The sequence below is a fragment of the Syngnathus leptorhynchus genome, chromosome 4 (assembly GCF_054491065.1).
Source record: "Syngnathus leptorhynchus isolate UIUO chromosome 4, UIUO_Slep, whole genome shotgun sequence".
NCBI lineage: Eukaryota > Metazoa > Chordata > Actinopteri > Syngnathiformes > Syngnathidae > Syngnathus > Syngnathus leptorhynchus.
The window spans coordinates 15,115,966-15,142,044 of NC_141198.1; the positions used below are offsets into that span (position 1 = coordinate 15,115,966).

Sequence of the window (26,079 nt, forward strand, 5' to 3'; positions counted from 1 at the left end):
TTTTTAACCTTTCCAACCATTCAAATGTAGAAACAAGTCTACCATTTTAATATTGAATGACATGCATTGATTTCAAATATATATATTTTTTTAAATTTGCTCCGTCTGTGTGTGCGTGCGAGTGTGTGTGCACTTGCACAACGCTTTGGTAACGCAACACCAGTGCCAGTGAGCTTGCAGTAAATCAGACAAGTGCTGAGTGAGGAAACAATGAGAAGGAGGAAGGACTTTTTTTTTTTTTCCAAGGCAGGAACAAATGAGAATGCATTAGTGTCCACCAAGAAAGGCGTGGAGGTGTGTGTGTGTGTGTGTGTATGTGTGGTGGGGCTTCTAATGACCTCCGGCACAAGTGCGATGAGGTTGTGCAAAAGACCAGAGGTGGATTTTGCTGATCCTACTTCTCTTAAACCTCCCCACTGCCAAAAGGGTCAAATACCTCACTTGCCTATTTTGGATCGGCACCTCCCACGCAAAACTTATGACAACTTTTGACTCTGGCCAACATGTCGTTCCGCTCGGGTGCAACCTTTGGCCTCTTCAGCTCTCTATAAATGTGTTCAGTAGCTCTTCAGCATCTCTTGCAGCGCAGCCAGTCGTTGCTGCTGTGACCCTATGACAGCGGCGTCCATATTTAGTGACGCCCCGCTAACCGCGCCGGATTATTTGAGCAGCAAGAAACAGCTGCAAGCGCCACCGGCAGCTATTTTGATTTTGGAATGGAATATGAAGGCGGCAATGTGGAGGCAGAAGGCAATTGTCCACATTTTTGACAACTCGATACTCCACATGACTATTTGTGAACCCTATGCAGGAAATTGCTTTTTTTTTTTTCTTCTCCCAGCACCGGAAAAAGCGTGAACATGAGACGACGCCAAGGCGAAATCAGAAACTCCAAGCAGGAACTGCGGAGTGCGATGTCCAGAGTTAGCGCACTACAACGACGTTTCCTCGCTATCTGTGATTTCTCGCAACCACCGATGATCAACGTGACCCCGTTTTCCTGAGGAGACCGAAGGCATAATTCGTCAAAAACCACGTTGTTATTCCCTATGCCTGTTTAGTCAGACATTCGATGCCAGGGGAGACTGAGGGCAAGATGCAACCAAGCAGAGACTGCGGCACATTTGCATCCGTTGTTATTTTCCAGCTGCTTCGACCGTGAACGTCATCTTTCAACATGGCTACTCGTGGTCTCGTCAGACAGAGTCCCGTTGCCACGGCGACATCACAACACATCAGCCGAGAGACTTAGTCGAGCGCCCGCCGGCTACTGAGTGCACCGGTTATGTTAAATATGTAAACAAGCTGGGCTCTTTGGCACTCTGTGAAAAATCAATCGAGTGCACCAAACATCCCACGCTCACGCACCCACACACACTGGCGGTCGGCGTGGCTCAATGATGGAGTGGCCTTCTCCCCAAACGGTCCATTCAACGGTTATCGGAATTTTATGTTGTCGATTATCGAAATTGGCATCAGCCTAAAAAAAAAAAAAAAATCCATATCGGCCGAGCTCGAGTTATTTGTTTTGGTGAACGTCGGTTATGACAAGAACAAGGCTCGTTTCTCGACGCCAACTTGTATTGTTCGTTAGCGTTCAGCTGAAGAAAGTCGGCCTCTTCACTAGCTGACAAAGTGCTGCTTGTTGTGAAATAGCTCAAATAAAATTCTTTCTCATGATTCTCATCAAGCTTGGGCTCTTTGATGAAATACACCAGGGGGTGTCTTTTAAGTCCTGTGGGGAATAATTTGAGCCCGTAAACGAAGGCGACGGCCTCGCAACCGAGGAGATGAAAGCGAGGAAATCCGGCGAGTTCGCGTGGGAAGCGTTTGAAAATCCGCCGCCGCTTTTGAAAACGAGGGATAAAGTACAACACGGCGGCAGGAAAGGGGGGGGGGGCACTTTGTGTGTTAGTGCCACTTGGGTTGCCACCACTCATACTCGCTTTGCTTATTACCTGCAGCAGCTCGGCGAGGCGGCAAATAAACTCTGAGCAAAAGACGCAAAGTCATGTGAAACCGTTTGCGATTCGGTGCTGTGCCAACATGGCCGCCGGTTGAGTATGATAGCGACTTGACTCGTCATGTCCGATGCGGCTGTGGTGCTTTGTTTTGATAGCTTTTTCAAACACTACATTTCAGAAAAGGATTTGTCTTTAGAATGAAGAAACTGCACTGCAGTTTGTACGAGTTTGAATGTCCTTCTTTGCTTAAAAGAAAGGCGGGCAACTTGTTTATGGTTAAGTGTCGTCAACTGGGATGGTGCGTCATTATTTTTTGTCTCTTCCTGTTTGAACATCTAATGCAGCCTGTTTAAGCAATGGAAGTAAAATGTCCTTTTTTTTTTACCGGTAAAATATTGCACTAATAAGGTTGACAAACACTGCTTGAAAATCTTTTTTTATAATGAAGCAGACTCTTAACTTTTCTAATATATTGTCGCCCTCTACTGGAGTGGAGGATAATCACTTTGTTGACTGCATCCTGTCTAAGCAACAAACACATTTCGAGAGTCCACTTTTGGAGGGAGGGGATGGAGACGTTACCTTTATTAGTGAGTAGGACAATCATTCCAGCTCATTTAGATCACAAGCAAAGTTCAAATGTCCCTCTTTTCTTCTACTGAATACAGTTTACGGACATTTGCATTTTTTCTGGTAAAATATTGAAAGAAAGAACCCCCCCCACACACACACACACACACACACACACAACAACCTAATCCGTCAAGATCTGAAACCACGGCCTTCCTCCTCCCTTCTGTGTCCTCGGTCACGCTTCACAAAAACCCAAAGTTCACCTGTTCTACCGGCGCCGCCTTTTGTTGTGTGTGTGTGTGGGGGGGGGCCTTATCGAGCCACCCCGGCGGAGGTCAACTTGCCTTTTATAGCAGCTTGGAATTTTAAGCACGCATGCTTTCATTTCTGTCGGCCGGAACCGTGCGCGAGAACTGCGAGTCGCGAACCCCCGACTCTTAAACAAATCAAATTAGCCGCGTTTGCTAATACTAATGACGCCTAAGCTGCACAAAGGCCAGCCACAAAGGAATGTAACACACATCATGAAAAGATACGCAAGACCAAATGGCTATGATTAATAAAAACAAAAATGAGAAACACGTTGACGCTAAAACGTTGCTTGCAAATTACTTTGGGCGACCCGCGCATCAGTGGCAGGATCTGAAGGACGTTTCATACAAATTCAAGGCTTTCAAAGTTCTCCTTAAACTTCTCTCAAAAGTCCCACGCGAGCCGCGCCGATCGTCTCTCCCACTTTTTACTTTTAAAAAAAAAAAAAAAATTCTCTTTCATCTTTTGCTCCCTCATTTGCACTTTTCTATTTTTTTTTTCTTTTTACGAGCCCAAAGCGATTTTTGGGGTGGAGGAGCAGCATTTGAAATCCCAAGTGCGGCGTCGGTTGCCAGGGAAACAAGGGCCAATTCCCGGTGTCTTGAAATCACCTCATTTCATTTTATTAGGCACCCCTGAATAATCGAACGCATCGAAGACGTGAGCTGCTTGTAAAATGTACACACACACAAGCACACACACGGCAGAAAGGCTGAAGGTCCGCGTTAGACCGTAATGACAAGTCACCTTGCTTTTAACGGCGCTTCACCTGGCTAATTACAGTGGAGCCCACCTGAGAGGAGACGGGCTCCAGATGTTGCACGCAAAACTTGTGGACATTGTCAGACTTTTTTTTGTTCTGCCAACCACCAAAACGTTTGTCCGGAAGACGCCCGGCTGCGTGTCAGGACGCGTATGAGCAACAGATGCTTTATTCATTGGCTCTTTCTGGAAACCTCGGGAGACTGGTGAAGGGAAAAAAAAAAAAAAACACTCGCGTGAACACGATCGTGACTTTGCTTTGCATGACGACAAAAACAACTTTTCAGCGACGGCTGTCGACAGCTTCACATTTCGGCTAATGCTAAAAAAGTTAGCGTCTCAAAAACATCCAGCTGGATGAACGGAAAGTTTTGCAAAATATTAACCACGTTAATTGGATGTAGACATCAAAGACATTTGAGTCATCGCTGAACCAAAATAGATGATTTGGTAAACGTGTTTGGCAAGTCAAATTGTCAACGAGTGACCAAAGCAAAAGAATTTGATGAAATTTGGCATCCTGGTGTATAACACAAGAAATCCGCCCTGAGACTGGAAGGTTGTGGATACAAACCCCGGCCGGGTCATACCAAAAACTATAAAAATGGGACCCATTGCCTCCCTGCTTGGCACTCAGAATCAAGGGTTGGAATTGGGGGGTTAGATTACCAAATAATTCCCGTGCAGTGAAAGGAACAAATCAACTATGGTGTTGAAAACATCACAAACAATGTAAATGGTAAATAACGTACATATTTTCCCGACCAAACCAGTTGTGTTTTCTGAAATGTCAAAGACAACTTAACCCTTATCAACCCTAACCTACAGGTTTTTGAAAACATCAAAGATTATTTGAGTTGAGTTGGAAGCTCTAGTATGCCTTCCTACATTTCCGAGACAATTTAGTCATCATGAAACAGGAGAAATAGGATCCCCCCCGCCTCACATCTAAGACATTTTGGCTGTCATTGAACTTAACGTATGTGTTTTTGTGAACATCAAAGAGACTTTGAAATCCTGAACGAGCGCCAGACCAGATCGATAGCAAACGGCTCGCCATTGACATTTGACAGCGTTGTTGTGGTAACGAAGGATTGATACGACGTGAGTCACCGTTAGCATTGTTAGCGGCATTGCTGACGTGAGCGCTAACGTAGCGTCGACGATAAGAGTAGAGGGCTACAGCGATGCGGGTGAAATGGTTTGATGTTTTGATTTGGACGCGCACACACACGCACGGGCACACTCGGGACATTCATTTCACGCTCTAGCTGCGAGACAAATGGCAGCACCCCTGCCTGAGAGAGTAAACTGCTTATCATCAATCTGTTGGCTTATAAATATCAAAAAATATAAATATCATCATAAATGTCACACACACAAAAATACACTTTTAAAAGCGGAGGTGTTTTTTTTGTGTTTTATATTTTATATATGATACAGAGCATTTTGTTCATGGGGAAATGAATGTATGTCAAATGTATTGGCACCTTAACTCTTGTTGGAAAACAATGGAGACTTGAAACAATAGATTCATACCCTAACGTTGTCTTGAAGCGCAAACATAAAACCCGAGCCCTGTCTAAGACACAAACTTGTAACCCTAATCTGAAATCTAACCTTCTTATTCAGGACCTCAATTAAAACCCCACTCTTGAAACCCTATGACAAACTCAAAACAATAACTTGATTGAAACTGTAACCACGAGCTTGAAACCGTAATTTGCACCCCTAAATTCAAATCCTTGATTTGAAAGCATCATCGCGTGTTAAAACCCTGATCTCAACCGCCTTTTGAAAACGTTTTGCGTGAAATGCCAGTCCGGCCTTCAAACCCTAATTTGAAAGCCTGAGCCCGGTTTGTAACCCAACTTGAAAATTTGGCGCATGAGCGGTGCAGCTGAGCCAGGCGGCAGTTTGTTGCCGTGGCGACATGCACGTCGACACACTGACGGTGTTGTTCTGCTGGCCGCACAAGTCGACCCAGTGGCCAATGGTTCTTTTCTCGAGTCTGACCTGACAACTGCACCAAAACCGCCACAAGCACAACTGCTTTGAACACTTTTAAGGTAGGGTTTCAAATGTGGGTTCCAACTCAAAATTTAAATCTTAACCATGTGTTGTAACTTGCCATCACTAACCCTGCCTTGAAAAACTATTTCGAGACCCAAACGCTGTCTCAAAACCGCAGCCTAGACTTGAAGGCTTATGTTTAAACCTAACCCTGTCTTGAAACTCCCATTTAAAACCCTAATCCAGGCTTGCAACCCTAATTTCAAACTAAGCAGGTCTAAAACAAACCCTTAACAAAGTCTTAAAACCCAAATCTGAAGCACCAACTCTCCTGGGAATATTTCATTTGAAACCTCTCTTGAAACCCTACCCCAGACTTGAAACCCTAACTTGATGGCGTGATCTTTTTCCTTGCATTGACGGTGATATTTATAGATACAATTATATTTATAGAAAATTAGTCTTAGGTAAGTAGTATGTACGATTTTTGCATACATACTGTTGAGGTCTACATATATTTTACACTAATTATTTGGATTCGTTTAAAAATAACAAAAAGTTGTTTTAATTCATTGAACTAAAATCATGAACTGTGAGCCATTAATAAATCAATTTTCATTCACATTTACACACATAGTAAAATGTGGACCAGTTGAAAAGCGTTTTAAAAACCTTTTTGATGCAAGTCCAGTATCGTTTGTATCCATGAAAAATGTAGACCATTCTAAAAATTATTTTTTGTCACCTGTCTGCTACTTCTTTTTTTAGATTTATTGCAAAAGAAAACGTGATCTTGCACACATGCCTCGCTGCTGCGTCAACTCTCTCACACAGGAAGCGTCTCTCCTTAAGGGGAGACAAGCTTGGAGGAAAAAGCCGACGGGGAGACAAGCTTGGAGAAAAAGTAGCGCGAGACGTAGCCTGCGGGCACCGACCAAAGAGAAGACGGCCACGTGGAGCAAGGCAAACTAAACCAAGACCTGCAGAGGTGGGGGTGTGGGGGGCGCCTCGGGCTGCCATTCCCAGATAAGACGCTTGAGTGGTGTGAATGAAGTGGGACACACAAAATGGCCTGCGGGATGAGGACATGGGGAGGAGGGGGGGGTTGTTTATGCACCTACAGGTTGGGCGCTTGCCAAAGGACGCCTCAACGGGGACCTCTGAATGGAGGGGGGATTAGTTCCAGTCCAGGGAGCATCGGCATGATGGTGGGCCTCCCAGACATCCGCCGTAACAGGCCGGGGTTTTTTTGCAAAAAGTGTCCTTTCAGGCACCTGTGATTGCCTCCTTTCAATGCTGAAAAAGGAAAGACTTGCTGGAACGCCTAAACAGCTGAACTTGAGTTTGTGTCAATCAATGGGGTGGCTGGTGCTGACTCCAATCTCACAAGAATTGTCAACGCAGCCATAGCCCCGTTTGGAACAAAATAACTGGAAAGTGTAACTCAGTCACCGACAGAGCTAGCCAAGTGAGTAACGAAAAGAAAATTATTGCTCGGTTACTCACTTACCATCACCAAGTTACTTTTTATGAAACAATTGTCAAGAAAATGCTGCTAAAACAACTCAGATGAATCTATTTGAATAAAAACAAAAAAATAACTAAAAACAACAGAAAAGGAATACGAGTGAATAATTCAGAATTGAAATCTATTTTACAATTAAACAAGATTGTCAATAGTTTTTCATTTAAAATACATATTATTATTTAAAACTTAAAACAAATAATTTAAACTATTCTGTAATATCCTGAACTATTTTTGGATGTGATATTTAACATTTTGGACTATTTTTAAAATGTGTTTTTAATATTAACAAATTTGAACAGGTATATTTCCTAGACAAACTTTCTATATTTTTAATATTAACATATCTTAATTTTGCGTGGAACGAGGTTAATATTATACAATTATTTGAGCTTCTAATATAGCCTATATCTTAGTTTTAATTAAAATATTTGTAAATGTTCAATTGACACTCATGTTGACAACAAATGACTTTCTTTGGGATTCTTTATATTATACTTTTATATTATTATAGTATTTACACATTATATTTCTATGATCGGCCTTATGTAAAACACTCACAATGATGTTGTTAATGTCTAAACCACACCGTAGACGAGGAGGGAACAAACCTTGCGAGTTTGGAAGTGATGGGAATGTTCGGCCAGCTTTAAAAGCATTTTGAAAAAGAGAGCTGCGTTTCACAACCTCGAGACGCTTAATAATTCACATGTGGTGACTCGCTGGTCCTCAGATGATCTATTCGTGCGTGTGTGCACACATTTGTGTGTCCTGCACCACTTTAATTTTTTGGTGATGGGTCATCACACACACAGAATAAAGTGTCGTCTTGCAATACGGAGTTTTGCATTGTTTGCTAGCATTAAGCTAGCTAAACAGATGTTCTTAAGGCAACAATTATAAATTTACAACGTATTTCAATGTATTTGCTAAGTCAAAACAACATTCCTATTAATATTCCGCGTTTGTTACGGATGTAGTTGTTTTTAGTTTTTTTCTTTTTTGCTGTGGTATCATTTCATTATTGATATCAAAGTGCTTTCTGTACAAGTTTCGATATGATTTTTGGCCCAAGCAATCCCCAACCTTTTTGGCGCCACGGACCGGTTACGTATCAGATATATTTTTGCGGACCGGCCATTATAACAAATATAACAAGCAAATATAACAAACAAATATAAACCACTTAAAAATAAAACTCACCTTTACGTTGAATTAGTGGAAGCTTGTTTCTTAGGAATCTTCACCAATAGTAAAAGCTTTCTTCACCTTAGCAATACGGTTAGCCACTAAGAACGATGCGCTTAGTGCACTTCCATTTGTTGACGTGGTTGTGGTGGCCTTCAATAATTGCTTCTGTCCTTGTTCACCTTTTTTTTCTTTCAAAAATTCAAATTTTTTCTTTCCAAAATTCCAATTTAATGCAGGATGCTTGGTCATCATGTGCCGAAGCAGTTTTGAAGGCTTCATTGCCTCGTTAACTAGCCTGTCGCCACATAGTCACCTGTGGCGATAAATCCATATTTTAAGTAGGACTCCAGAAAAAAAATTTCAAACGCAGCTTTTCGTTACTTACGAGTCGTAGCCTCTTCTTCTTCCGTCTTTTCATTAGGATTTTTTCCCTTTCCGAAGAAGCTTTTCACACCTCTGTTTCTTGCTAATTTTTGCTAGCTTCGCGGGCTCGACCTGGTTGACATGTCACGTGACCGGGACGAGCGTCACGAAACACAGATGCACCAACGGATGTAATTAGGAGAGAATCGCCAAATGTTTTATATTTTCAAAATAAAATCTTACTCATCTTTGCTAGCTTTACGGGTTCAACTGGGGAAACACACACCAAATCAGAGATAGTCAACCAATCAATATGGTTCTTTGGCCAAAAATAAAGAAAACTGTCATTGAATTAGCATCCAAAGTGGATTCTCATCAAATCCGCCCGGGATTGCTAATCTGACTCAAGAGGAGCACTTTTGACTTTGTGGATTCTCTTCCAACTGCTTTTCCCACAGACTTCGTTCATCTCCCACTGGCCCTCCTCATCACTAATCCGGCTGTGCCCTCACTTGGCTCTCACCGACACGCCTGACAAATTTTGCGCTGTTACCTGACATGATTGGTCAAGAACTGACCTTGTGGAGTGCATTTACTGTATTTGGACGCCATTTCCACCTAAGCCCCATAACCAAAACTTATTTGCAAAGTTGTCCATCTATGTGCTTCATATTTGGTTGAAATCCGACAAATCTCTAAAATGGCTTTTTGGGGATGGATTATTGTGATCTTTTTGTGGTTTTACTCGTTTTAGACTTGTCTACTGAATCTCACGTGGCTAAATTGATCGGACGTTGGAGGCTGAATTCCCAAACAAAATGCCCAAATGACCTCAAATGGCTGCTTAAACACCAACACGGCTTTTTCAGGTCTCCCGACGATGATCGCGTCTGTCAAATATCAAATCTCGGCTGGTTGAATTTACCCAAACACTAAAGGTAAATGCCTACCAATGTAAAAACCTGCCAACTTCTCCAGACTTTATTGATCTACTCATAAACCAATTTCAAAGGACCTGAATTATCAAAAACAAACAAGCAGACGATTGTCTTTTGCATGACAGCCGTGTCTGTCATGTTGCTAAGTAACACAGACTTTGCAGTAAGTAGGAAATGGGGGAAAAAAACACATAAGTGTTGATCAATCAATACTCTCAATCCGATAATGTGACACTTTTACATGGTGACGGGAGAAGTAACGACACGCGACACTGTGCCTGACTCCGACACAGAGGAAAATAGAAAATATGCTCGTAAAAGCCCCACTCAGACTTTAATGGCAGCGCGGCGTCCGTCGCTTCATCACTTTTTACAGCCGCCACATTGTAAATGTTGCACGCAAGCGCTATTGGGATGCCTGCGCGCAAACTAAATTAATAAACAAATACTCGCGACTGCAAAGTCACCTGGACTTTTAGCCATCCTCAAGGTCATTGGATGCTTTTCAGCGTTGGATTTTTCTGTTTGTCGACTTCTGGTTACGTCTCAACATTACGAACGGATTGTACCATTTTGATTTGGGGGTGAAACTAAATTCTTCCATTGGCATCTGGTAAACCTTATGTAATCCCGCTACCTCGCTAACAAATGTAAACATAAAGTGTCAATGGTTCCGACATTTCATCAGGAACTATCTGCCAAGTTCCTTTAACGACAATGGCTCTTAAATGCGTTGAACTTTTTTGTTTTTGTAACCTTACCGAACGTTCCGTAGTGTCACAGAACAGTCATGCTTTCTGTTACGGAACGTTACGTTAGGTTACCTCACATGATAAAATAGAAATTAACATAACTTATCGCGACTTGACGAAACATATCGTGTCGTCATGCTGTCATGTTTGTTTGACAGTTCCTGTTCCTTACTTAAAACATTGCGTGTCTGTGGTTGTATAGCATTAGCCACTCCAGCTGCGTTAGCCGCATTAGTCGCTTCTAGCTGCGTTAGCCGCGTTAGCAGCTCCAGCAACGTTAGCAGCATTAGCAGCTCCAGCAGCCTAACTCCACGTCCAAATATAACCGCCAACCCTCCAGGCAGGAATTCCTGGCATTGCGAGTCCACGCTCCCGTTGCAGCATTCAAATGGAGGCCGCCAAACTGAAGCTGCGGCTGCAAGTGGCGTCATAATTATGACAATTTCCATTAGTGATGACATTCCTCGTTAAATGTTGCCATTATGCTAGCGGACGTTGATTGTTATGAGGCTCGGTTGAGCTCTGTCTGGTGACCCTGTCCTAGCTATCCTTCCATTTTAATCAGTTTTTTTTTTTTTTAAATGCACTAACACCCTGGAAAGTAAATATCTTGTACACTGGACACATCACAAAGAAGAATATTGTCAACGTTTTGTAACGAGGTTTCTTGTGTGCTAAACTGACTGTCACTATTTGGATCTTGTCCATCTCCATAATTCAGCACCACTTAGTTGTCAGTCTTTTGGACCATTTCCCCTTCAGGACTTTCAAAACAAATCTCTGCATTCACTTCACACGGTCTCGAAAGAAAACGCCACAAACGATCCTGCAAATTTAGTTGATGAACTTCTGAGAACCAGGCTCGGCTTCCATCGCCATTTCATGGGAAGCGGCTGACATTTTGTGCAAATGTCAGCGGAATCCATCTGAATGCAAAGTACTGACTCGTCGGAACATCTGCTTTTCCTCCTTTCAATATTCCACACCAACCTGTGATGTTCTCATACTTTCATCTCCATTTTTTTTTTTTACCCGTCCGCACTTTTAGGACTGCCGCAAGGGGGGGGGGGGAACCAAGGCTTTTTTTTCTTTGAAGTCTAGAATGGCCTTTTGGACCATGTTGGGACATGCTGGGACATCCCAACCACATCCCTTCAACAACCCCCCCAACCCAAAAAAAAAAAAAAACCCTTCCTTTACTTAAAAGCATTGACTGAACATGTTGGCCGCAACAAATGATCCCCTTGAGTCCCCGCGTTGGGAAGCATCCAGTCACAGGTATGTCATGTCCCGCTGTTTCCGTCTTTAATTACACTGCAAAGGAGGGTGCTGCGAAAAGGGGGCGCGGCTGCCCCCCCCCCTTCCCTCCTAAGAACTCTTTTATGGTTAGATTTATAGTTGTTTTGTAAGACACAAGTGCAAATTTGACTGCTGCTTCTAAAATTACAAGCGCTAAAAGAAAAAAAAAAAAACATAATGCTGACTCATCAACATGTCAAATCAGGGATTTACAATGAGCAACATTTGGTCAACATTTCAACCAACAAAATCGTCATTATCATTAATGTCAGATCAGACACTTGTTCAAAAATCAAATGACATTTACTAAGGCAATCGAAGGAAATCTCACTCGAAAAAAAAAAATTCCATCACGTCAAATCAAGTTAAAGAGAAATCGCATTCGAGCAGCTCAAACATCAGAACAGCAAGTAAGGTTGTGTAAATTTGTGTGTATATGTGTGCATGTATATGTGTGTGTGTGCTGTATGCATTATAAATGGCACTTGTCCAATGAGCTCATCGGGTACGCTGGTCTACTTCCTGATCCCGTATTAAGCCGCGGCCCCTTCATGAATAATGCATGAGCAGCCAAACCATCAGTGTTTCTGTTTAATCATCGGAAATATTCCCCTCTCTCAATTCCGGCCGGCCGACGCGTCGGGAAAATAAGGAAGAGGAGGGATGGACTTACCGCGTGGACGACTCCCTCGAAGATGCACGCTCCTACAAGCAAAGAGAGAGAAAACGTTAGCATCCATGCACATCTGGGTCATGTTTCCACACGCGGGGATTACGGACATGTTGGATTGGGATTATCACACAGGTCAAATTTACTGGACCCCAAAGGGAGTTCACCGCATCGTCACGGCCCGCCTGTCATACTTCCGCATTCCCTTCACACACCCGCACGCCAATTGATTGCCATTTTCTTACCTTTTGAGTCCAATATGAGTTCAAAAGAGATCGCACATGGTCCAATTTAATTTGCTCATCCGTGTGCAATCGAGATCAGATCTGGATTACAGAAATTTTGACATTAGACAAAGCCTTCCTGCATCCTAATTGTAATGACACATTGCAGTAGTATATGTGTGAACAGAATCTTGCGTTCGTGTTCAAATGCGCAATCCGGATCTCTTCATCAAATCTGGACTGAATTTGGTTTCACTTTACAGCAATTGACAGGTAACAAATGATACTGAACAAAATGGGATTGGTGGTATTTCAATTCTACTCACACCTAACTTGAAATCTGGAACTGATCTGGATTGAATCAAGTTTGACAAATCTGTAATCCAGCAATTGATATTCGGATGAGATTTGGCAGTGGCGCGTGATTATCACGTGATGCTAACGATGCTCGATTCGGATTGGTGCCAATCTCAGTCTCGCGTGGAACATTTTTGTACGTTTTTGCATCAGTTTATGCAGTTATACATGTTTATTTTTCTCCACTTTAATATGAAGAAAAATGAAAAAGAAAAAATCCCATCTATGCAATTTTGGCATTTAGGGGTCTCTCGATGTCGCTTGTTAATGAGTGCAATCTGGGCCAACATCCCGGAGCTTTGGTTTCTTTTCTTTCAGGCAACTTGACCAGGATTCCAACCTATGAAACGAAAAATCACCTCGCTTGTGGGTAAAAGTGTCTCATGAAAAAGCCATAATCTGAATAAAGCCACAATTTCTGTGAAAACAAGTGTACAAAAAAACCCAAGTTAGAAAACGACCCGAGTTTTATTGCAGCCATTCATTTGAGAAAATCGTCCTCTGACAAAAGATGGAACTCACAGACTCAATGAATTGTTCTTTCTTATACATTAGGCAGGTGTAAAGTTGGCGAGTGACCTCAGTTTTATTATTTCCTTTGCTTAAAATGTTTGAATAATTCAAAAGACCAGTTCCTTGAAAGAAAAAAAATGACTGGTATTCCCAATTGTTATTTTGATGGATGTACATTGTGTCCATATTTTTTCCAATGACTTTACATACATGCAACTATTTAGTTTCACCAAGGTTTGCTCATCTGAATCTCGCAGCCAAAGTGCACAAAAACCTTCTCCCTAAAACATTCGCCAGTATGCATTCACCCACAAGTCAGCATAAATGAGCGCAGCCACTTGTCCCCCTTATACGAGCAAGCAGGTGTAAAGTTAGAGAATGACCTCCCCCAGGGTGCAGCAAAACGCCGGAAAAGTCTCCCCGAGAGAGAGAGAAAGGGGGGGGGGGTGCCCCGATCAACCCTGACCCACTTCAAGAACGCCAACTGCGGACAAAAATACCCACCGTGTGTCACCCAAGGGGCGGCCAGGGCTGCGGCCAGGGCGCCCAGCACCATCCAGCGAGCCGCCATGGTCGCGGCTGAACCGATTTGTAATCCAAACGCAGTCCCGGTAGTTGTTCTGCAGCTATATGGTGCTGCTATGCCAGTTTTAAAAAAAAGGTCTCAAGGGGGCTTGTTTCCACCGCTGCACCAGCGCGCACGCTCGTCCCGAAAAAAAAAAAAAAAAGAGCGGAGAAAAACAAAACAAAAACAAAGTGTCCCCCCTCGGTAGGTTGCAGAATATTTCCCCTGAGCGCAGTGTCGGCGCTTCGGCCAGGAAGAGTGGCGAGGTCCGGGGGAGTCTGGAAGTAGCGAAGTGCAGCTCCGCCCCTCCCTTACACGCACTCCAGGGGGGAAGAAAAATGGGAAGCTCATGCACATGACGAGGAGGTTGCATCGTCCTGCAAACATGCAGGTCCTCCTCCTCCTCCTGTTGGTCGCACCTCCTCCTGGGAGTTCCTCTCCCAAGGACGCACACTGCACTCGAGGTTGGAATTCCCGCTTCAGGAGAGGAAGACCAGTAATTAAGTGAGCAATTAAACACTCAGTGGTCATATTATTAGGGACACCTGCTGCTGCCCACCATCATGAACATTCCCACATTACATTCGCTAGGGGCAATGGTGACTCATGAAAACTTAATTTAAAAAAAAAATGATGCGCTCAAAATATTTTGCTTTTTAACAAACAATAATCCAAATAAAAGTGAAAAAAGAAATGCTGAGGACTTGGTCACGTGAATTCACTGATGCCAACTCACGAGTAAGGAGCCATCCACTGTATTTTTTTTAAAATGTAGATTCAATGAAGAAATTGTATTACTATGTAAAGTATATTCTAAAAAAAAAAAAAAAACCTTTGTAGTAGGTAAGTCTTCAGAAGAAAACAAAATCAAATTTCTATGTATATTTGTCATGGTTAAATCTAAATAATTTGATTTCTTTCTGCCTCTATATTATGTGAAGTGCAGATTTTTATTTGAAAAAAAAAAATTCATCCATTTATTCCAGAGAGAGAGGTTTTTTTTTTGTTTTTTTTTAAACCCAGTTTGCTTTTGCAACAACTACGTCATGTTCGATGAATACTATGTGCTAATACTATGTGCTACTACTATGTGCTCCGACATTTGAGACAGCATTTAGGGAGTCCCAGATGTGGACACGACCCATCTCGCATGATCATGTTTATTCTTGATAATAAGAACAATAATAAGTAGAAAATCTCCACAGGAGGCTGTTATTGCTGTTTGTGGTCTTCAGGTGTTTCTGGTGGATGACTTTCACTTTTGAACCACACAGCTTCACTGGTGAGACTGGATAGGATGGCGCGCTCGATCAGGGGCCCTGAAAAAAAAAAAAAGGCAATTAGAGTGGAAAAAAAAAAAATATCTTTCATTATAATGATTCCAATTCTAATCAAATAAAACTGATGTTTCCAGTGTACGGATTCAGATGTTCAAGCCTCTTTCATATAGTTCTTTTAGGACTCTTGTAATATTGGTGCCGTTTCAAAGATGATGTCATGTCACCTCATATTTTGTGAATTTCATTCCGGATTAGTAATGGTTACCCATGTCGGCGGGTCGATGTGAGCGGACGTCGGTCAGGATGCTTTGCAGGTTAGCGAGGATTTGCACAGTGGGAAAGTCCAGCTGTAGGGAAAGCGGGAGAAATGGCAATGAAGCTCCGCCCACGATCACGGCGGCGTAGGGGCGACATACCCTGGCCACCTGCGTCCTGACGTAGCACTCGCTCTCCACCGTGTACTCGTGGCCCGTGCGGAACAGTGACAGCATTTTGGGGATGTTGACGCCAACTGAGCCTGAAGACGGAACCAACCACAACGCTTGTTAGAAAATCGACGTACGTTACGGATATTATTATTTTTTTAAGAAGCTTTAGCGCACCCCTCCTGCTCTTGGGAAACTTCTTGCGCAGTTTGTTTTTCAGGGGAGCAAGTTTCTGCAGCATTTCCGGCACGGCCACGTAGAAGTCGGCCGCCACCTCGTCGTCTAAGATCTGAAATACAAAACAAACAAACAAACAATCAAAGGAATAAAAACAAATATTTGGGCATTTCTTATAAAAAAAAAAACGTGTTGAGTGAGTTTCATCTGATTGTTTCTAATGATGTACTTTTTCATCTCTTTTAGGGTCACAATGTCACAAAACATATTTGGATTTTGCCAAACATGTTTTATTCTTAATATTTTCACAGGTTGTTTTTTTATTTTTTCCATATACAAGTCTAATTTTGTATTCATATGTATGTGATCTTTTCCGTAATGTTGATTTCTACTATTAGTCTGCTTTTCACCCTACAAAAACAATATTTTGTATCATTTCTATTAACTGTACCCGAACATTGTTGGCATTTTGGAATGGAAAAGGTGGAGCTCTAAAGTCACCTGCTGAATGAGCTCGCTGCCTCCGACAGTCGCAGCTCCGCACTCCTGAGCTACTCTTGCTTGGTTAGCATCCTGTCGTGAGAACAGTCATGAATGCATTAAAAGAAAGAAAAGAAAAACAAAATATTTGATTGCAAATGTAGGGGGGTGAAGGGGGGGGGGAGAGCTGACCTCAGTAAAAACCAAAACTTTGTTCATATCTTCCTTGAAAGGGTGAGGAAGATGCACTGTGCTCACAAACGGGTCGATCTTTTTCTGGAAGGGAAAAACACATTTTTACCGCAGGAATTTTTAGCCGGCAACGTTCGGGAGAAGCTTCGGAGGGTTCTGAGCACCGCTTCGATCTTTTTTGTAAGGCGTACTTAAGGTTCCTGGAGCGTAAGAGGAAATGTGGATTTGGAGGGTGGGCTAATTTACTAGGGCAGAGGAGCCCGTTTAGTTCAAAGAAATGTCGAAATCAAAGTTCCCTGAACTTTAGATTAAAATGCAACTTAGCAGGAGCGATTGTCTCAATTAGTTCTTGGGGGCCAAACGTCAGATTTAGGCTCACCTTCTTCTCCAGTTTCATGTCCAGCTTGAGGTCCACATAGACAGGCTGGTCATGCGGCGTGAAGTCCAAAGCTTGGAAACTCTTAAGCAGTTCTATGGCCTCAGCAGGTTCATAGATGGTCCTGGGGTAGTACCTCAGGATGTAAACGTCGTCCACAGGCACCCACGCCGTCTTCCCAAAGGGCTTGTGGCGATCCGAGTCATTCACCACCCTCTTCTCTTTCTTCACCTCTGGCACGACGGCCGCCTCATCCTTCTTGCCCTTCTTCCAAGCCCTGAGAACACAAATACAGAAAAGACATTTTTGTGTGTCAATCGACAGTTTCACAGTTTGGAATCACAGTAACGTCAATTTCAGTGTTAGCTCTTCTTCTTTCATAAGAGTGTGAATAGTGCACAGAGTGGTCGTTTGATAACTCACTTGACGGCAGTTAAAGTTCGAACGGAAATGTTGTTGGAGGACGAGGAAACGCTGCCGCTGAGTAGCTGCCGCCGACATCCTGCAGCAACTGGGGGGGAGGAATAAAATTATGAGATTACACTCTGAACGTAACAATTCAAAAGATACTAGCAATCAATTTCACGATGGGCAACTAGTGATACCATTTAACAGGTAGAGTGGGGAAACCTCCACAAGTTTAGGTGGAACAAAAACGTGCACGTTTGCAATTTTTTTATTATAAATAAAACACCACTAATAGATTGAAAATTGAAGGTAAATACAAAGTTAATTGAGCTCTTTTTTAGTCCAAAAGAAATAGAGCAAGGCTAACAAACAACGACTATTTAGTGTGTGTGTAATAAAATAAAAAAAACGCCAATCTTTTAGAAATGCTCAAATACATTTTAACAAAACATAAATTCCACTATTGTTAGAGAGAAAGCAAATGGAAATCTGGCTGCGCTATGGCTACCAAGTCCAAAAGCTTGCTACCAGAATAAAGATACTATTCAGCTTGTTAAATAACGACAGCGCCGATAAACTCGAAAGTACTAGTACACTTTATTCAAACATAATAAGAGTCGTAATGAGATACCGACAGTAAAAAGGGAAAACAAATCCAAATACCTGACCTTTGAATACGGTACGGGTGCAAACGGCCATCTTGGGGGAGACCGGACAAGGTCCGGCTGAAACATGACCACGCAAAAAAGGGTTCCGTCCGGCATCTGGCACCACAGATCTCCTTGGCACGATTGCTATTAACACTAGTCACTTTTCCAAACTCTGTTCATTTCCCGTCATCATTGGTCGTATGGACACTTAGTTTTGACACTTGGCGTTCACTCAAAATGGGATGTTAACTCAATGGACTTTGGTTGTGTGAAAATTGTAGTGTCGAGATGTTTGTTATTCGCGCGAGAGTTCTGTAAATGGGAATATACTAATCCGAATATTGGTCCCGCTCATCATGTCCTCTCCGTCAATCATAAAATTGAATGAATAAACAAATAAATGAACGAATGGACCATTTTATTATTCACACCTTCCCCAAAAAAAGACCAAAACAGTCATGTAACTTTATTGACCGAGTGCAGCCACACATTTTTTTAATTCCATATTTTCTACTTTTAAAAAAATTAAAACTTTGTGTGCTGGTTGAATTTATGTTTTTCCAACAAGGTAGTAAAATGTGAGAATCTTCAGTGTCTTGTTGAATAAATTGTATGGACACTTCTTAAATACTTCCCAAAATTAGGCATTGTCAAAGTGGCAGTGATTTGATTAATATTAAAGTTAAACAAAACAAATTTTCAGATGCCAAAAATGTTTCATGTTACGTAGTTTTCATTTCTGATAATGTTGGCGTTGAAATATTCTATCCAATATTCTGCCAAATATGAAGTATTGCATCTTCATATTTGTCCTAAAGTGACAGTACTGCAACTTGAAATGACACATCGTCATGAAACAGTAGAACTGAAGACTATTTGGGCCACACTAAATAAATGAAGAAAAGCAGAAAACAAAAGCGTGTATGTCGATCACAATCAAGACACAACTGATTTCGTGTCACGTGGCAAAGACAAACACCGTCATTTCAGTGTTTGTTAATGCAAGTACGTTTCAAATATACTATCGAGGTCACTGTGTCTAAATTTGACTTTAAACTTCTATGAAGGGGAGAAAAATGAAAATTAAAAAAAAAAAAATCTCAGTGTGCAACATCAGGCGAAGACTTCTAAAAGAAGATGTCTCGGTATGAAACTGTACAGTGTCCTTTAGGTGGCTGTTAAAAAATAAAGGTGTCTCCTTCCACTTGATTGGCTAGTCCTACCTGTGGACTAGAGGCAGGTGGAGGCCGTTGAGCTGGCACGGCGGCGAGGAGGAGGAGGAGGTGGTGGAGGGCGGCTGGGGTCGTAGCTCCAGTTGGGCCAGCAAGGAGAAGTGGTCCGAGGGCACGTGGGGGTGAGGGCACCCGGTCACGTTGTTGTCGGACAACCAGGTGACGTCGAGCGGACCCAGCACGCCCAGCGCGTTCATGTGTGTGCGCGAAAAGAAGATGTAGTCAATCACGCCCTGAAAAGAGGTAGAAGGGGGGGGGGGGATCCCGCACAACCAAATCAAATTAAACCTTTCGAGAATATTTTTAGTATCAATAGAAATGCGAGACAAAATAGTTTTCCAAAGGTCCAAAATAGTTGTTCATTAAAGTTGCAGCTTTATTATTATGTTATGCTTTCTCCATCCTAATGACATAATCATGATCTTAGTTACCTAATTATCGGTATTAATATTGTTATTATTAAAATAAACAAGTGTAAGTCGTGAAAAAAATGAAAACTTTTGCAGAAAGTCGGAGATCTGCGTTACCTTGAAGTCGTACGTGTAGTTGGTGTAAGGCATGACGTGGCTGTCGTAGGCGCTTTGGAGCTGGAAGCTGTGCGTGACGCTGCCGCCGCCGTTGCCGCCGTTAACGTTGGCGCCGTTGCTGCAGCTGAAGTTGCTGAGGCAGTCGTCATAGCGCAGCTCCTTGAAATCTTTGTGGTTGTCGGCCACGCCGCCGTTACTCAGATACTCCACCACGCCTGCAGCGCCGGCCCCAAAAACAAACGAGTTGATGATGCAACCTGGTGTGTTTTTCCTCACAGTTGTACAACTTTTTTTTCCCCCCCTCTTAACTTGTTAACCTCAGACTCCTCCCAAACTATGCTTCTTCTCACAGCAGCAACTCCTTGCCGGCGCCGTCCCTACCCGAGTCAGGCAGTGAATTGAGGTCGCCGCAGAGCACGATGGGGATGGCAGAGGCGCCCGCCTCACCCGCCGCCCTCTCTGCGATGCTCTTGAGCTCCGAAAGGAACATGACGGTTTGGATCAGCTTGACGTCCGAGTACTCGGGGTCCCAGTGCATGTGGGCGTTGGCCACCAGCACCAGAGCCCTCGCCGCCGACGACGACTTGGCACCTGGACGCAGACCAAATCAAAGCTTTTGTCTTAAAATAAATATTAACAATAACCGTCAGCTTCATTCCTGATGTTGTTTCGAGTCCAAAAAGGAAAATGTATCAAAAATGCTGGAACGTATTTGCAAATAAACGCCGCTTGAAACCTACTCTAAAAACAAAGTAATGATTCTTACCCCCGGAGAACAAGTCCTTGTTGACCTCCAGCAGCACGGCCACGCCGACGTTGTCCTTGGTCATGACCCTGTTGAGCATCACCTCGGAGCCTTCCGAGTTAGCCATTGCCACCTGGTTAAACTCCACCGTGTGTTTCTGGACCAAAGTAAACCTGCGTGCATGGATTGTTTCAACTAAACAAAAACTATCATATGGAGCAGCGCGGTGACAAAGCTGGTAGAGGGCGGGGCTGACTTGTCCGTCCTGAAGAAGACGGCACAGCCGTCCACGTGCTTCCTCTCCTGTTCCGACACCAGCTTGGCTCGAGATTTGGGGCAAAAGTAGCCGTCGTAGCCTCGCGACTTCAGCGTCTCCAAGAAGAAAGTGTAGTACTGCTCTGTCTCCACCTCCTGGACAAACAAGAGCCGTGCGCTCCACATTCATCTGTAGCAATTTCTTGCCAATTTTACTTGACGACATTTATGATGGAGACGTGAACAAAGAATCATTTATTGACACGTAAATTCCCTGTTTTATTTGTCAACTATTTTTCTAGAACGCCCTCGAAACGCATGCGCAGCTTCGGGGTTGTTGTTTTTTTTCCACCCCCCCCAAAAAAGGGCAAGTCAATCCCCAAAATGTCTCACCTGCAGGCTGACTATGTCGGCGTCGCAGCTGTTGATCTCCTCCATGATGCCCTTCTTGCGGTACTCCCAGCTGAGCGCCCACGAGGGGCAGTAGCCGTACAGCTGCCGGGTGGCGTACTTGTCGCACAGCACGTTGTAGCACATGACGGTGAAGGCGGCTGATGCGGGAAAGGATGGGCGGCGGTATGACGATTAAAACAAACAACAACAAAAAAATGGCGCGGCTTTGCTTCGAGCGCCACGCATCCAACCTGTGGGGACGGACTGGTTGCGTTCTCGCAGGGTGATCCACGGCCTTTGAGGGAGATGCTCCGGGTGCACTGCGAACAGAGTGGCAAAAGTCAACAAATACATCATAAGTGCGTGGACTTTTTTTTTTTTTTTAAACCGTATTGCAAGTTTTTGCTTTTCATCCAAACTAGTGGATTTTTCATCATAGCTCATGGTTGTGTTTTCTCATTTAAACAGAGCAGTTAAGAATTCATCAAATAATCGAGAACTAATCGATTGTCAAATTAATCGACAACGTAGAGAATCGAGTAGTTGTTTAGTGGCATGGTTCAAATACTTTTAATTTGAGCATCTCAACAATAAATGTTCTCCATTATTTTTTTTGTTGACTGTTATCGGACTGATTGTCTTTTGTGTTTCATAAAATTAAGAATATTAAATGAAAAAAATATCGGAAGGTGAGAGGCCGAAATGTAACTTTGTACTGATTGCATTAAAATCATTCACTACATCTTGTCTGAGAAACAAAAAGCAAAGACGGACAAAGTGAATCTGCAATCACCAGCCAGATTGTCCAGCATGTAGTTTAAAAGCGTGCGTGTTCCGTCGGGCTCTTGGTACAAGTTGAGGATGTCTTGTGACAGAGGGTTTCCTGCAACAACACGCAGTCAGACAAAAAAAAAAAAAAAAAGAGAAAGAACAGACTGAGCGAGTGACGCACTGACCTTTCAACCCCAGCGTTTGTAACTGGAAGAGCTTGCCGAGTTCGTAAGGCAGAACTCGTAAAAGGTTGTTGTTTAAAAGCAGTTCCCTGAAAAACAAATCGAAGAAACGTCAATAAAATGGCCAAACGATGCTCATCAAATCCAAAAATAAGATTTTTTTTTTTTTTTCCCTCCCCCAGACATATTTTCACACATTGCTTAATGGAAGGATGGACACCCAAAATGTTTTCTTGCACGTCCTACCTGAGAGAGACCATGTTGCCCAGCTCCGCAGGCAAACTGCGGAGCTTATTGGACGACAGGTTCAGGTAGACCAGATGAGGCAGCTTGGCGATGTCGGGCGGGATGCGCGTCAGGTTATTGTCGTTGACGTGGAGCGCCGTCAGGTGAGTCAGCGTCCACAGCGAGTTGCTCAAACTCCGTACTCGCCCTGACCAGCAAATTGCATTTGAACATTGGAACGAACGCCAGTCACCGTTACTTTCGCTTTGTATTTGAACATGTCACCAATACCGGATATCTCCAGCTCGGCCCACTGAGACTTCTTCCCGTTGGCCGCCTCCTCGGCTGACATGATGGTGTAACATCGGCGAGGATCCGGAGGATCATATTTGTCCTTTGGCATACCGCTCAATCTGTTCAGGAAGGGGGGGGAGAAAAAGTGCTATACAAACAAATATGGCTCCGGGTGCTGACAATAGGATCATACAAAAATTAGGTCACTTTCCAACTTTCCATTCGGAATGGCTTAGACGTTTTGACATGAAGCAGTATATGAGCTGAAGAAATAATGATCAAAATCAAACTACTAAAGAAATGATGTCGACCCCCTCCGTCGTAAATAACATGGCACGTCTTTCTTTATGAACCAAGAAGTAGCCTGTTGTGTGACAATTTAAGGAACAAAAACAGTGATGCATCTTCACAGTCAAAAATGGTACTTTCTATTCTTTCGATCGTATCATCATACAGTGTTCAATCTAAACCAGGACGTACCTTGCTAGCTACAGCTGTGACAACACCACACTAAAGTGTCACAAAGTGTGTGCCATTTCCCCCCCCCACCTTTGTTTGTCATCTTCAGAATGAAACATCCACAGTGGTAACATGATGCGTCATACTGCTTGCTAATACCTAAACAAAAACTTGATGTTTCGGGTTGATCACTTTAATCAACCAACTCCACAATTAAAAGAATGGTCAGGTCACGTTCATCAAGCAGTCATGATTTGGGACGAAGAGATTTATGACGAGGCACATCGTCTGAATCTGCCTCGAAACGAGTGCAGCCACGGTTGCGAATGGCCTGCTCAATAGAACTGCCTTTTCGCCCGTTCGTGGACCCTGTGGAGGCTTTTTGTATGTTTTGGAGTCTTCTTCTTGGTATTGAGGGGGCTGTGTGGCGGACCTCAGGATCATAGACATCATTTTACCTTATTTAGGCCTCTCACCAGCTGGCCTGAAGTTAGGTTTATTTTCTCTCTCCTTTTGTTCCTGCATATTGTCTTTGTTGCTTTGCCTTTGATGACTTGTAACTTGACGCACTTGTTAGTTTTTCAAAATAATAAATCATAATAATATACTCTCATTCCTCCACTAATAAAAACCCCAACGGCATTATTCCCATGGACCAATCGAGCAAAAAAAAAACAAAAAAAAAACGCTTTGCTAACCCATCACCCCCCCCACACCACCAAGTTTGGTGTCCCGCTCAGGGTTCATCATTTCATAACAACAAAAATAACATTACGCCACGTGGTTACATAGTTCGAGTAGTGCATGGGATCACGTAGCTTGCAAAAAAGCCAGGAGGTTATCTGGAGGTGACAAGTTTGCAGAAAGTCTTACGTAACCTGTTGACTCACGCGCGCAAAAACGCACACGCGCAAAACCACAATAATCAGCTCTTCGACAGTATTTGGAAAAAGAGGTCATCAATTACTAAAGAAAAAAAAAGATGAGATGGAAACTATGCAGCGTGTCAACAGCGGCAACAGCTGAGGGACGCATGCACGCGTAAGTGAATGCGCACGAGGATCCAAACATAGCTACCAACCATGTGACCACCAGCTGTCACTCACCTGGCAAGGCAGGTACAACCACGCCCTCCATGCCTGACTATTTGATGACACGCGTGGGGGAAAACAGCGAAGGGTAAAATACGTGAGATTAACCCAAGGTAGACATTTTTTTCATTTGTAAAACAACTCAAACCAGTCAGCCATGAAAGGGCAACACAAACCCGCCGACATGTGAGAGTGCTGTACGGGTATCAGGACCGCGTTGACAACGTGGCGCAGTAAAGCGAACAAGCGCCACCGGGGAAATTTTACCTTCATTCGTGGGCCGTGAAAGGTGAAGTTCTGACAGGAGGGTGTGGGGAGGGGAGTGTTCGGCAGCGACACGCGGACGCTACTGCTGTCGACGGGACTAGAACCGACCACAGCTGAGCTTGAACGTCTCCGCACTAACAGGGAGGGGAAAAAAAATAAACGTCACTTCCGGCTCTTTTCCGCTTGTTTATACGCATGCGCGAGGTAGCTCGTTTGGTTTGTAGAAGATTGTGCTGGTCGGACATGCGGGAGAAAAAAAAAACGTAAAGCTTGATGGCAGGGATATCCAAAGTCCGGCCAAAGTCCTGACAGCCCCACAAAGGTTCTCTCAGTTTATTTTGCACATGTTGGCCTCATGTGGCACAGGCATGCAGATAAGTGTGTCAAACTCAAGGCCCGGGGGCCAGATACGGCCCGCCACATCATTTTATATGGCCCGCGAAGACAAATTGTGCATCAAATTCGTGTGTCATTACTAGAATTGCAAATTGTCTTCTTTTAATATATAGTTTTTTAATATTTGACCAGTTTTTACTCGTCTGATTTGGAAACGAGTTATTTATCAGTTTGTTTTGTAGCTTTTACTGTATATTATGAGGTGCTCATACATTTATTTGGGTGGATAATGGCCCTCCGAAAGAAGCTATGACTACAATGCGGCCCGCAAATAAAATGACAAAGACAGACAAAGCAGCTAATATGCCCGCATTTTTATTTTATTTTAATATATTAAACCAAGTTTCTCACTTTATCTTCCTTTGATGAATTCTCTTGTTTAGTAGCTTTTGATTTGCTCCCTCTGCAGCTCAAGAAGTTCCTCGGTGGTGAGTTCTTTGTGGTGATCTTCCACCTGCTCCTCCACCAGCTCTTCAACATCTTGGCTGTCAACCTCCAAGCCCATAGATCTGCCAATGGACACAATTTCATCCACCACGGCCTCCTCCTCAAAGTCAAGGCCGTCCAAGCCTCTCTCTCTCGCGTAAGATGGCCAAAGTTTCTTCCAAGCAGATTGCAACGTGCGATGAGAGATCTCCCTCCAGACCTCGTCGATGATGTGGATGCAGTGAAAAATGTTGAAGTGGTCCCTCCAAAAATCGGTCAGGGGTAGATCGGTGCCCTTTGTGACCTGAAAACATCTGGAGAAAAGTGCCTTGGTATACAATTTCCTGAAATGAGTGGCGACCTGCTGACCCATGGGCTGAAGCAAAAGAGTGGTGTTGGATGGCAGCGATTGGACTTTTATGAAGTTGTATTCAATGTCCAGGTCGTCTTCCAAACCGGGAGGATGAGCAGGCGCTTTATCCATGACGAGCAGACATTTGAGGGGCAAAGCGTTCTCCTCAAGATACGTCTTGACAGCCGGCGCAAAGACTTGAGTTACCCACTGGGTGAAAAAAAGGCGCGTGACCCTAATTTTGGGATTTGCTCTCCACATGACGGGCAGCTCGGCCTTCACCACGCGGTTGCTCTTAAATGCGCGGGGATTTTCCGAGTGGTAGACTAAAAGCGGCTTGAGTTGACAATCGCCGCTTGCGTTAGCGCAGAGCAAAAGCGTCAACTTGTCCTTCATGGGTTTATGCCCCGGCCGCGCCTTCTCCTCTTTAGTCAGGGACGTCCTTCTGGGCATTT

The 26,079-nt window shown here is 43.5% G+C and overlaps 3 protein-coding genes across 6 annotated transcripts in view; all 3 read right to left on the reverse strand.

The window, feature by feature from the left end:
- fras1 (Fraser extracellular matrix complex subunit 1) overlaps positions 1 to 14,432 on the reverse strand; it is a 61,955-nt gene extending 47,523 nt beyond the window's left edge. For 2 of the 3 annotated variants that reach the window (XM_085910136.1, XM_085910135.1), the window contains exons 1-2: positions 13,961 to 14,432; positions 12,366 to 12,397 (exon numbers count right to left, since the gene is read on the reverse strand). In XM_085910136.1, coding sequence (XP_085766262.1) covers positions 12,366 to 12,397; positions 13,961 to 14,027 — 99 coding nt within the window. In that variant the 5' untranslated portion in view covers positions 14,028 to 14,432. Of the gene's footprint in view, positions 1 to 8,725; positions 8,898 to 12,365; positions 12,398 to 13,960 lie in introns of those variants that run through there. The other variant, XM_085910137.1, reaches the window with a different exon arrangement.
- A 502-nt stretch (positions 14,433 to 14,934) lies between these two features.
- Positions 14,935 to 18,267, reverse strand: mrpl1 (mitochondrial ribosomal protein L1). The gene is made up of 9 exons (XM_085909321.1): positions 18,028 to 18,267; positions 17,375 to 17,462; positions 16,955 to 17,228; positions 16,576 to 16,659; positions 16,405 to 16,476; positions 15,904 to 16,015; positions 15,718 to 15,818; positions 15,567 to 15,648; positions 14,935 to 15,340 (listed from the first exon to the last, which is right to left on the reverse strand). Exons 1-9 carry the CDS (start codon positions 18,056 to 18,058, stop codon positions 15,234 to 15,236), a joined length of 951 nt encoding a protein of 316 aa, XP_085765447.1. The 5' UTR covers positions 18,059 to 18,267; the 3' UTR covers positions 14,935 to 15,233.
- A 203-nt stretch (positions 18,268 to 18,470) lies between these two features.
- On the reverse strand, positions 18,471 to 24,617 carry cnot6l (CCR4-NOT transcription complex, subunit 6-like). 2 transcript variants are annotated; one of them, XM_085909246.1, is made up of 12 exons: positions 24,451 to 24,617; positions 22,631 to 22,752; positions 22,361 to 22,547; positions 22,118 to 22,203; positions 21,955 to 22,044; positions 21,413 to 21,481; positions 21,162 to 21,319; positions 20,770 to 20,924; positions 20,535 to 20,686; positions 20,150 to 20,359; positions 19,769 to 19,983; positions 18,471 to 19,474 (listed from the first exon to the last, which is right to left on the reverse strand). In XM_085909246.1, exons 2-12 carry the CDS (start codon positions 22,740 to 22,742, stop codon positions 19,229 to 19,231), a joined length of 1,680 nt encoding a protein of 559 aa, XP_085765372.1. In that variant the 5' UTR covers positions 22,743 to 22,752; positions 24,451 to 24,617; the 3' UTR covers positions 18,471 to 19,228. The 2 variants fall into 2 exon arrangements, with proteins under 2 accessions (XP_085765372.1, XP_085765373.1); XM_085909247.1 differs by lacking the exon at positions 24,451 to 24,617 and adding an exon at positions 23,551 to 23,790.
- Positions 24,618 to 26,079: the final 1,462 nt, after the last annotated feature.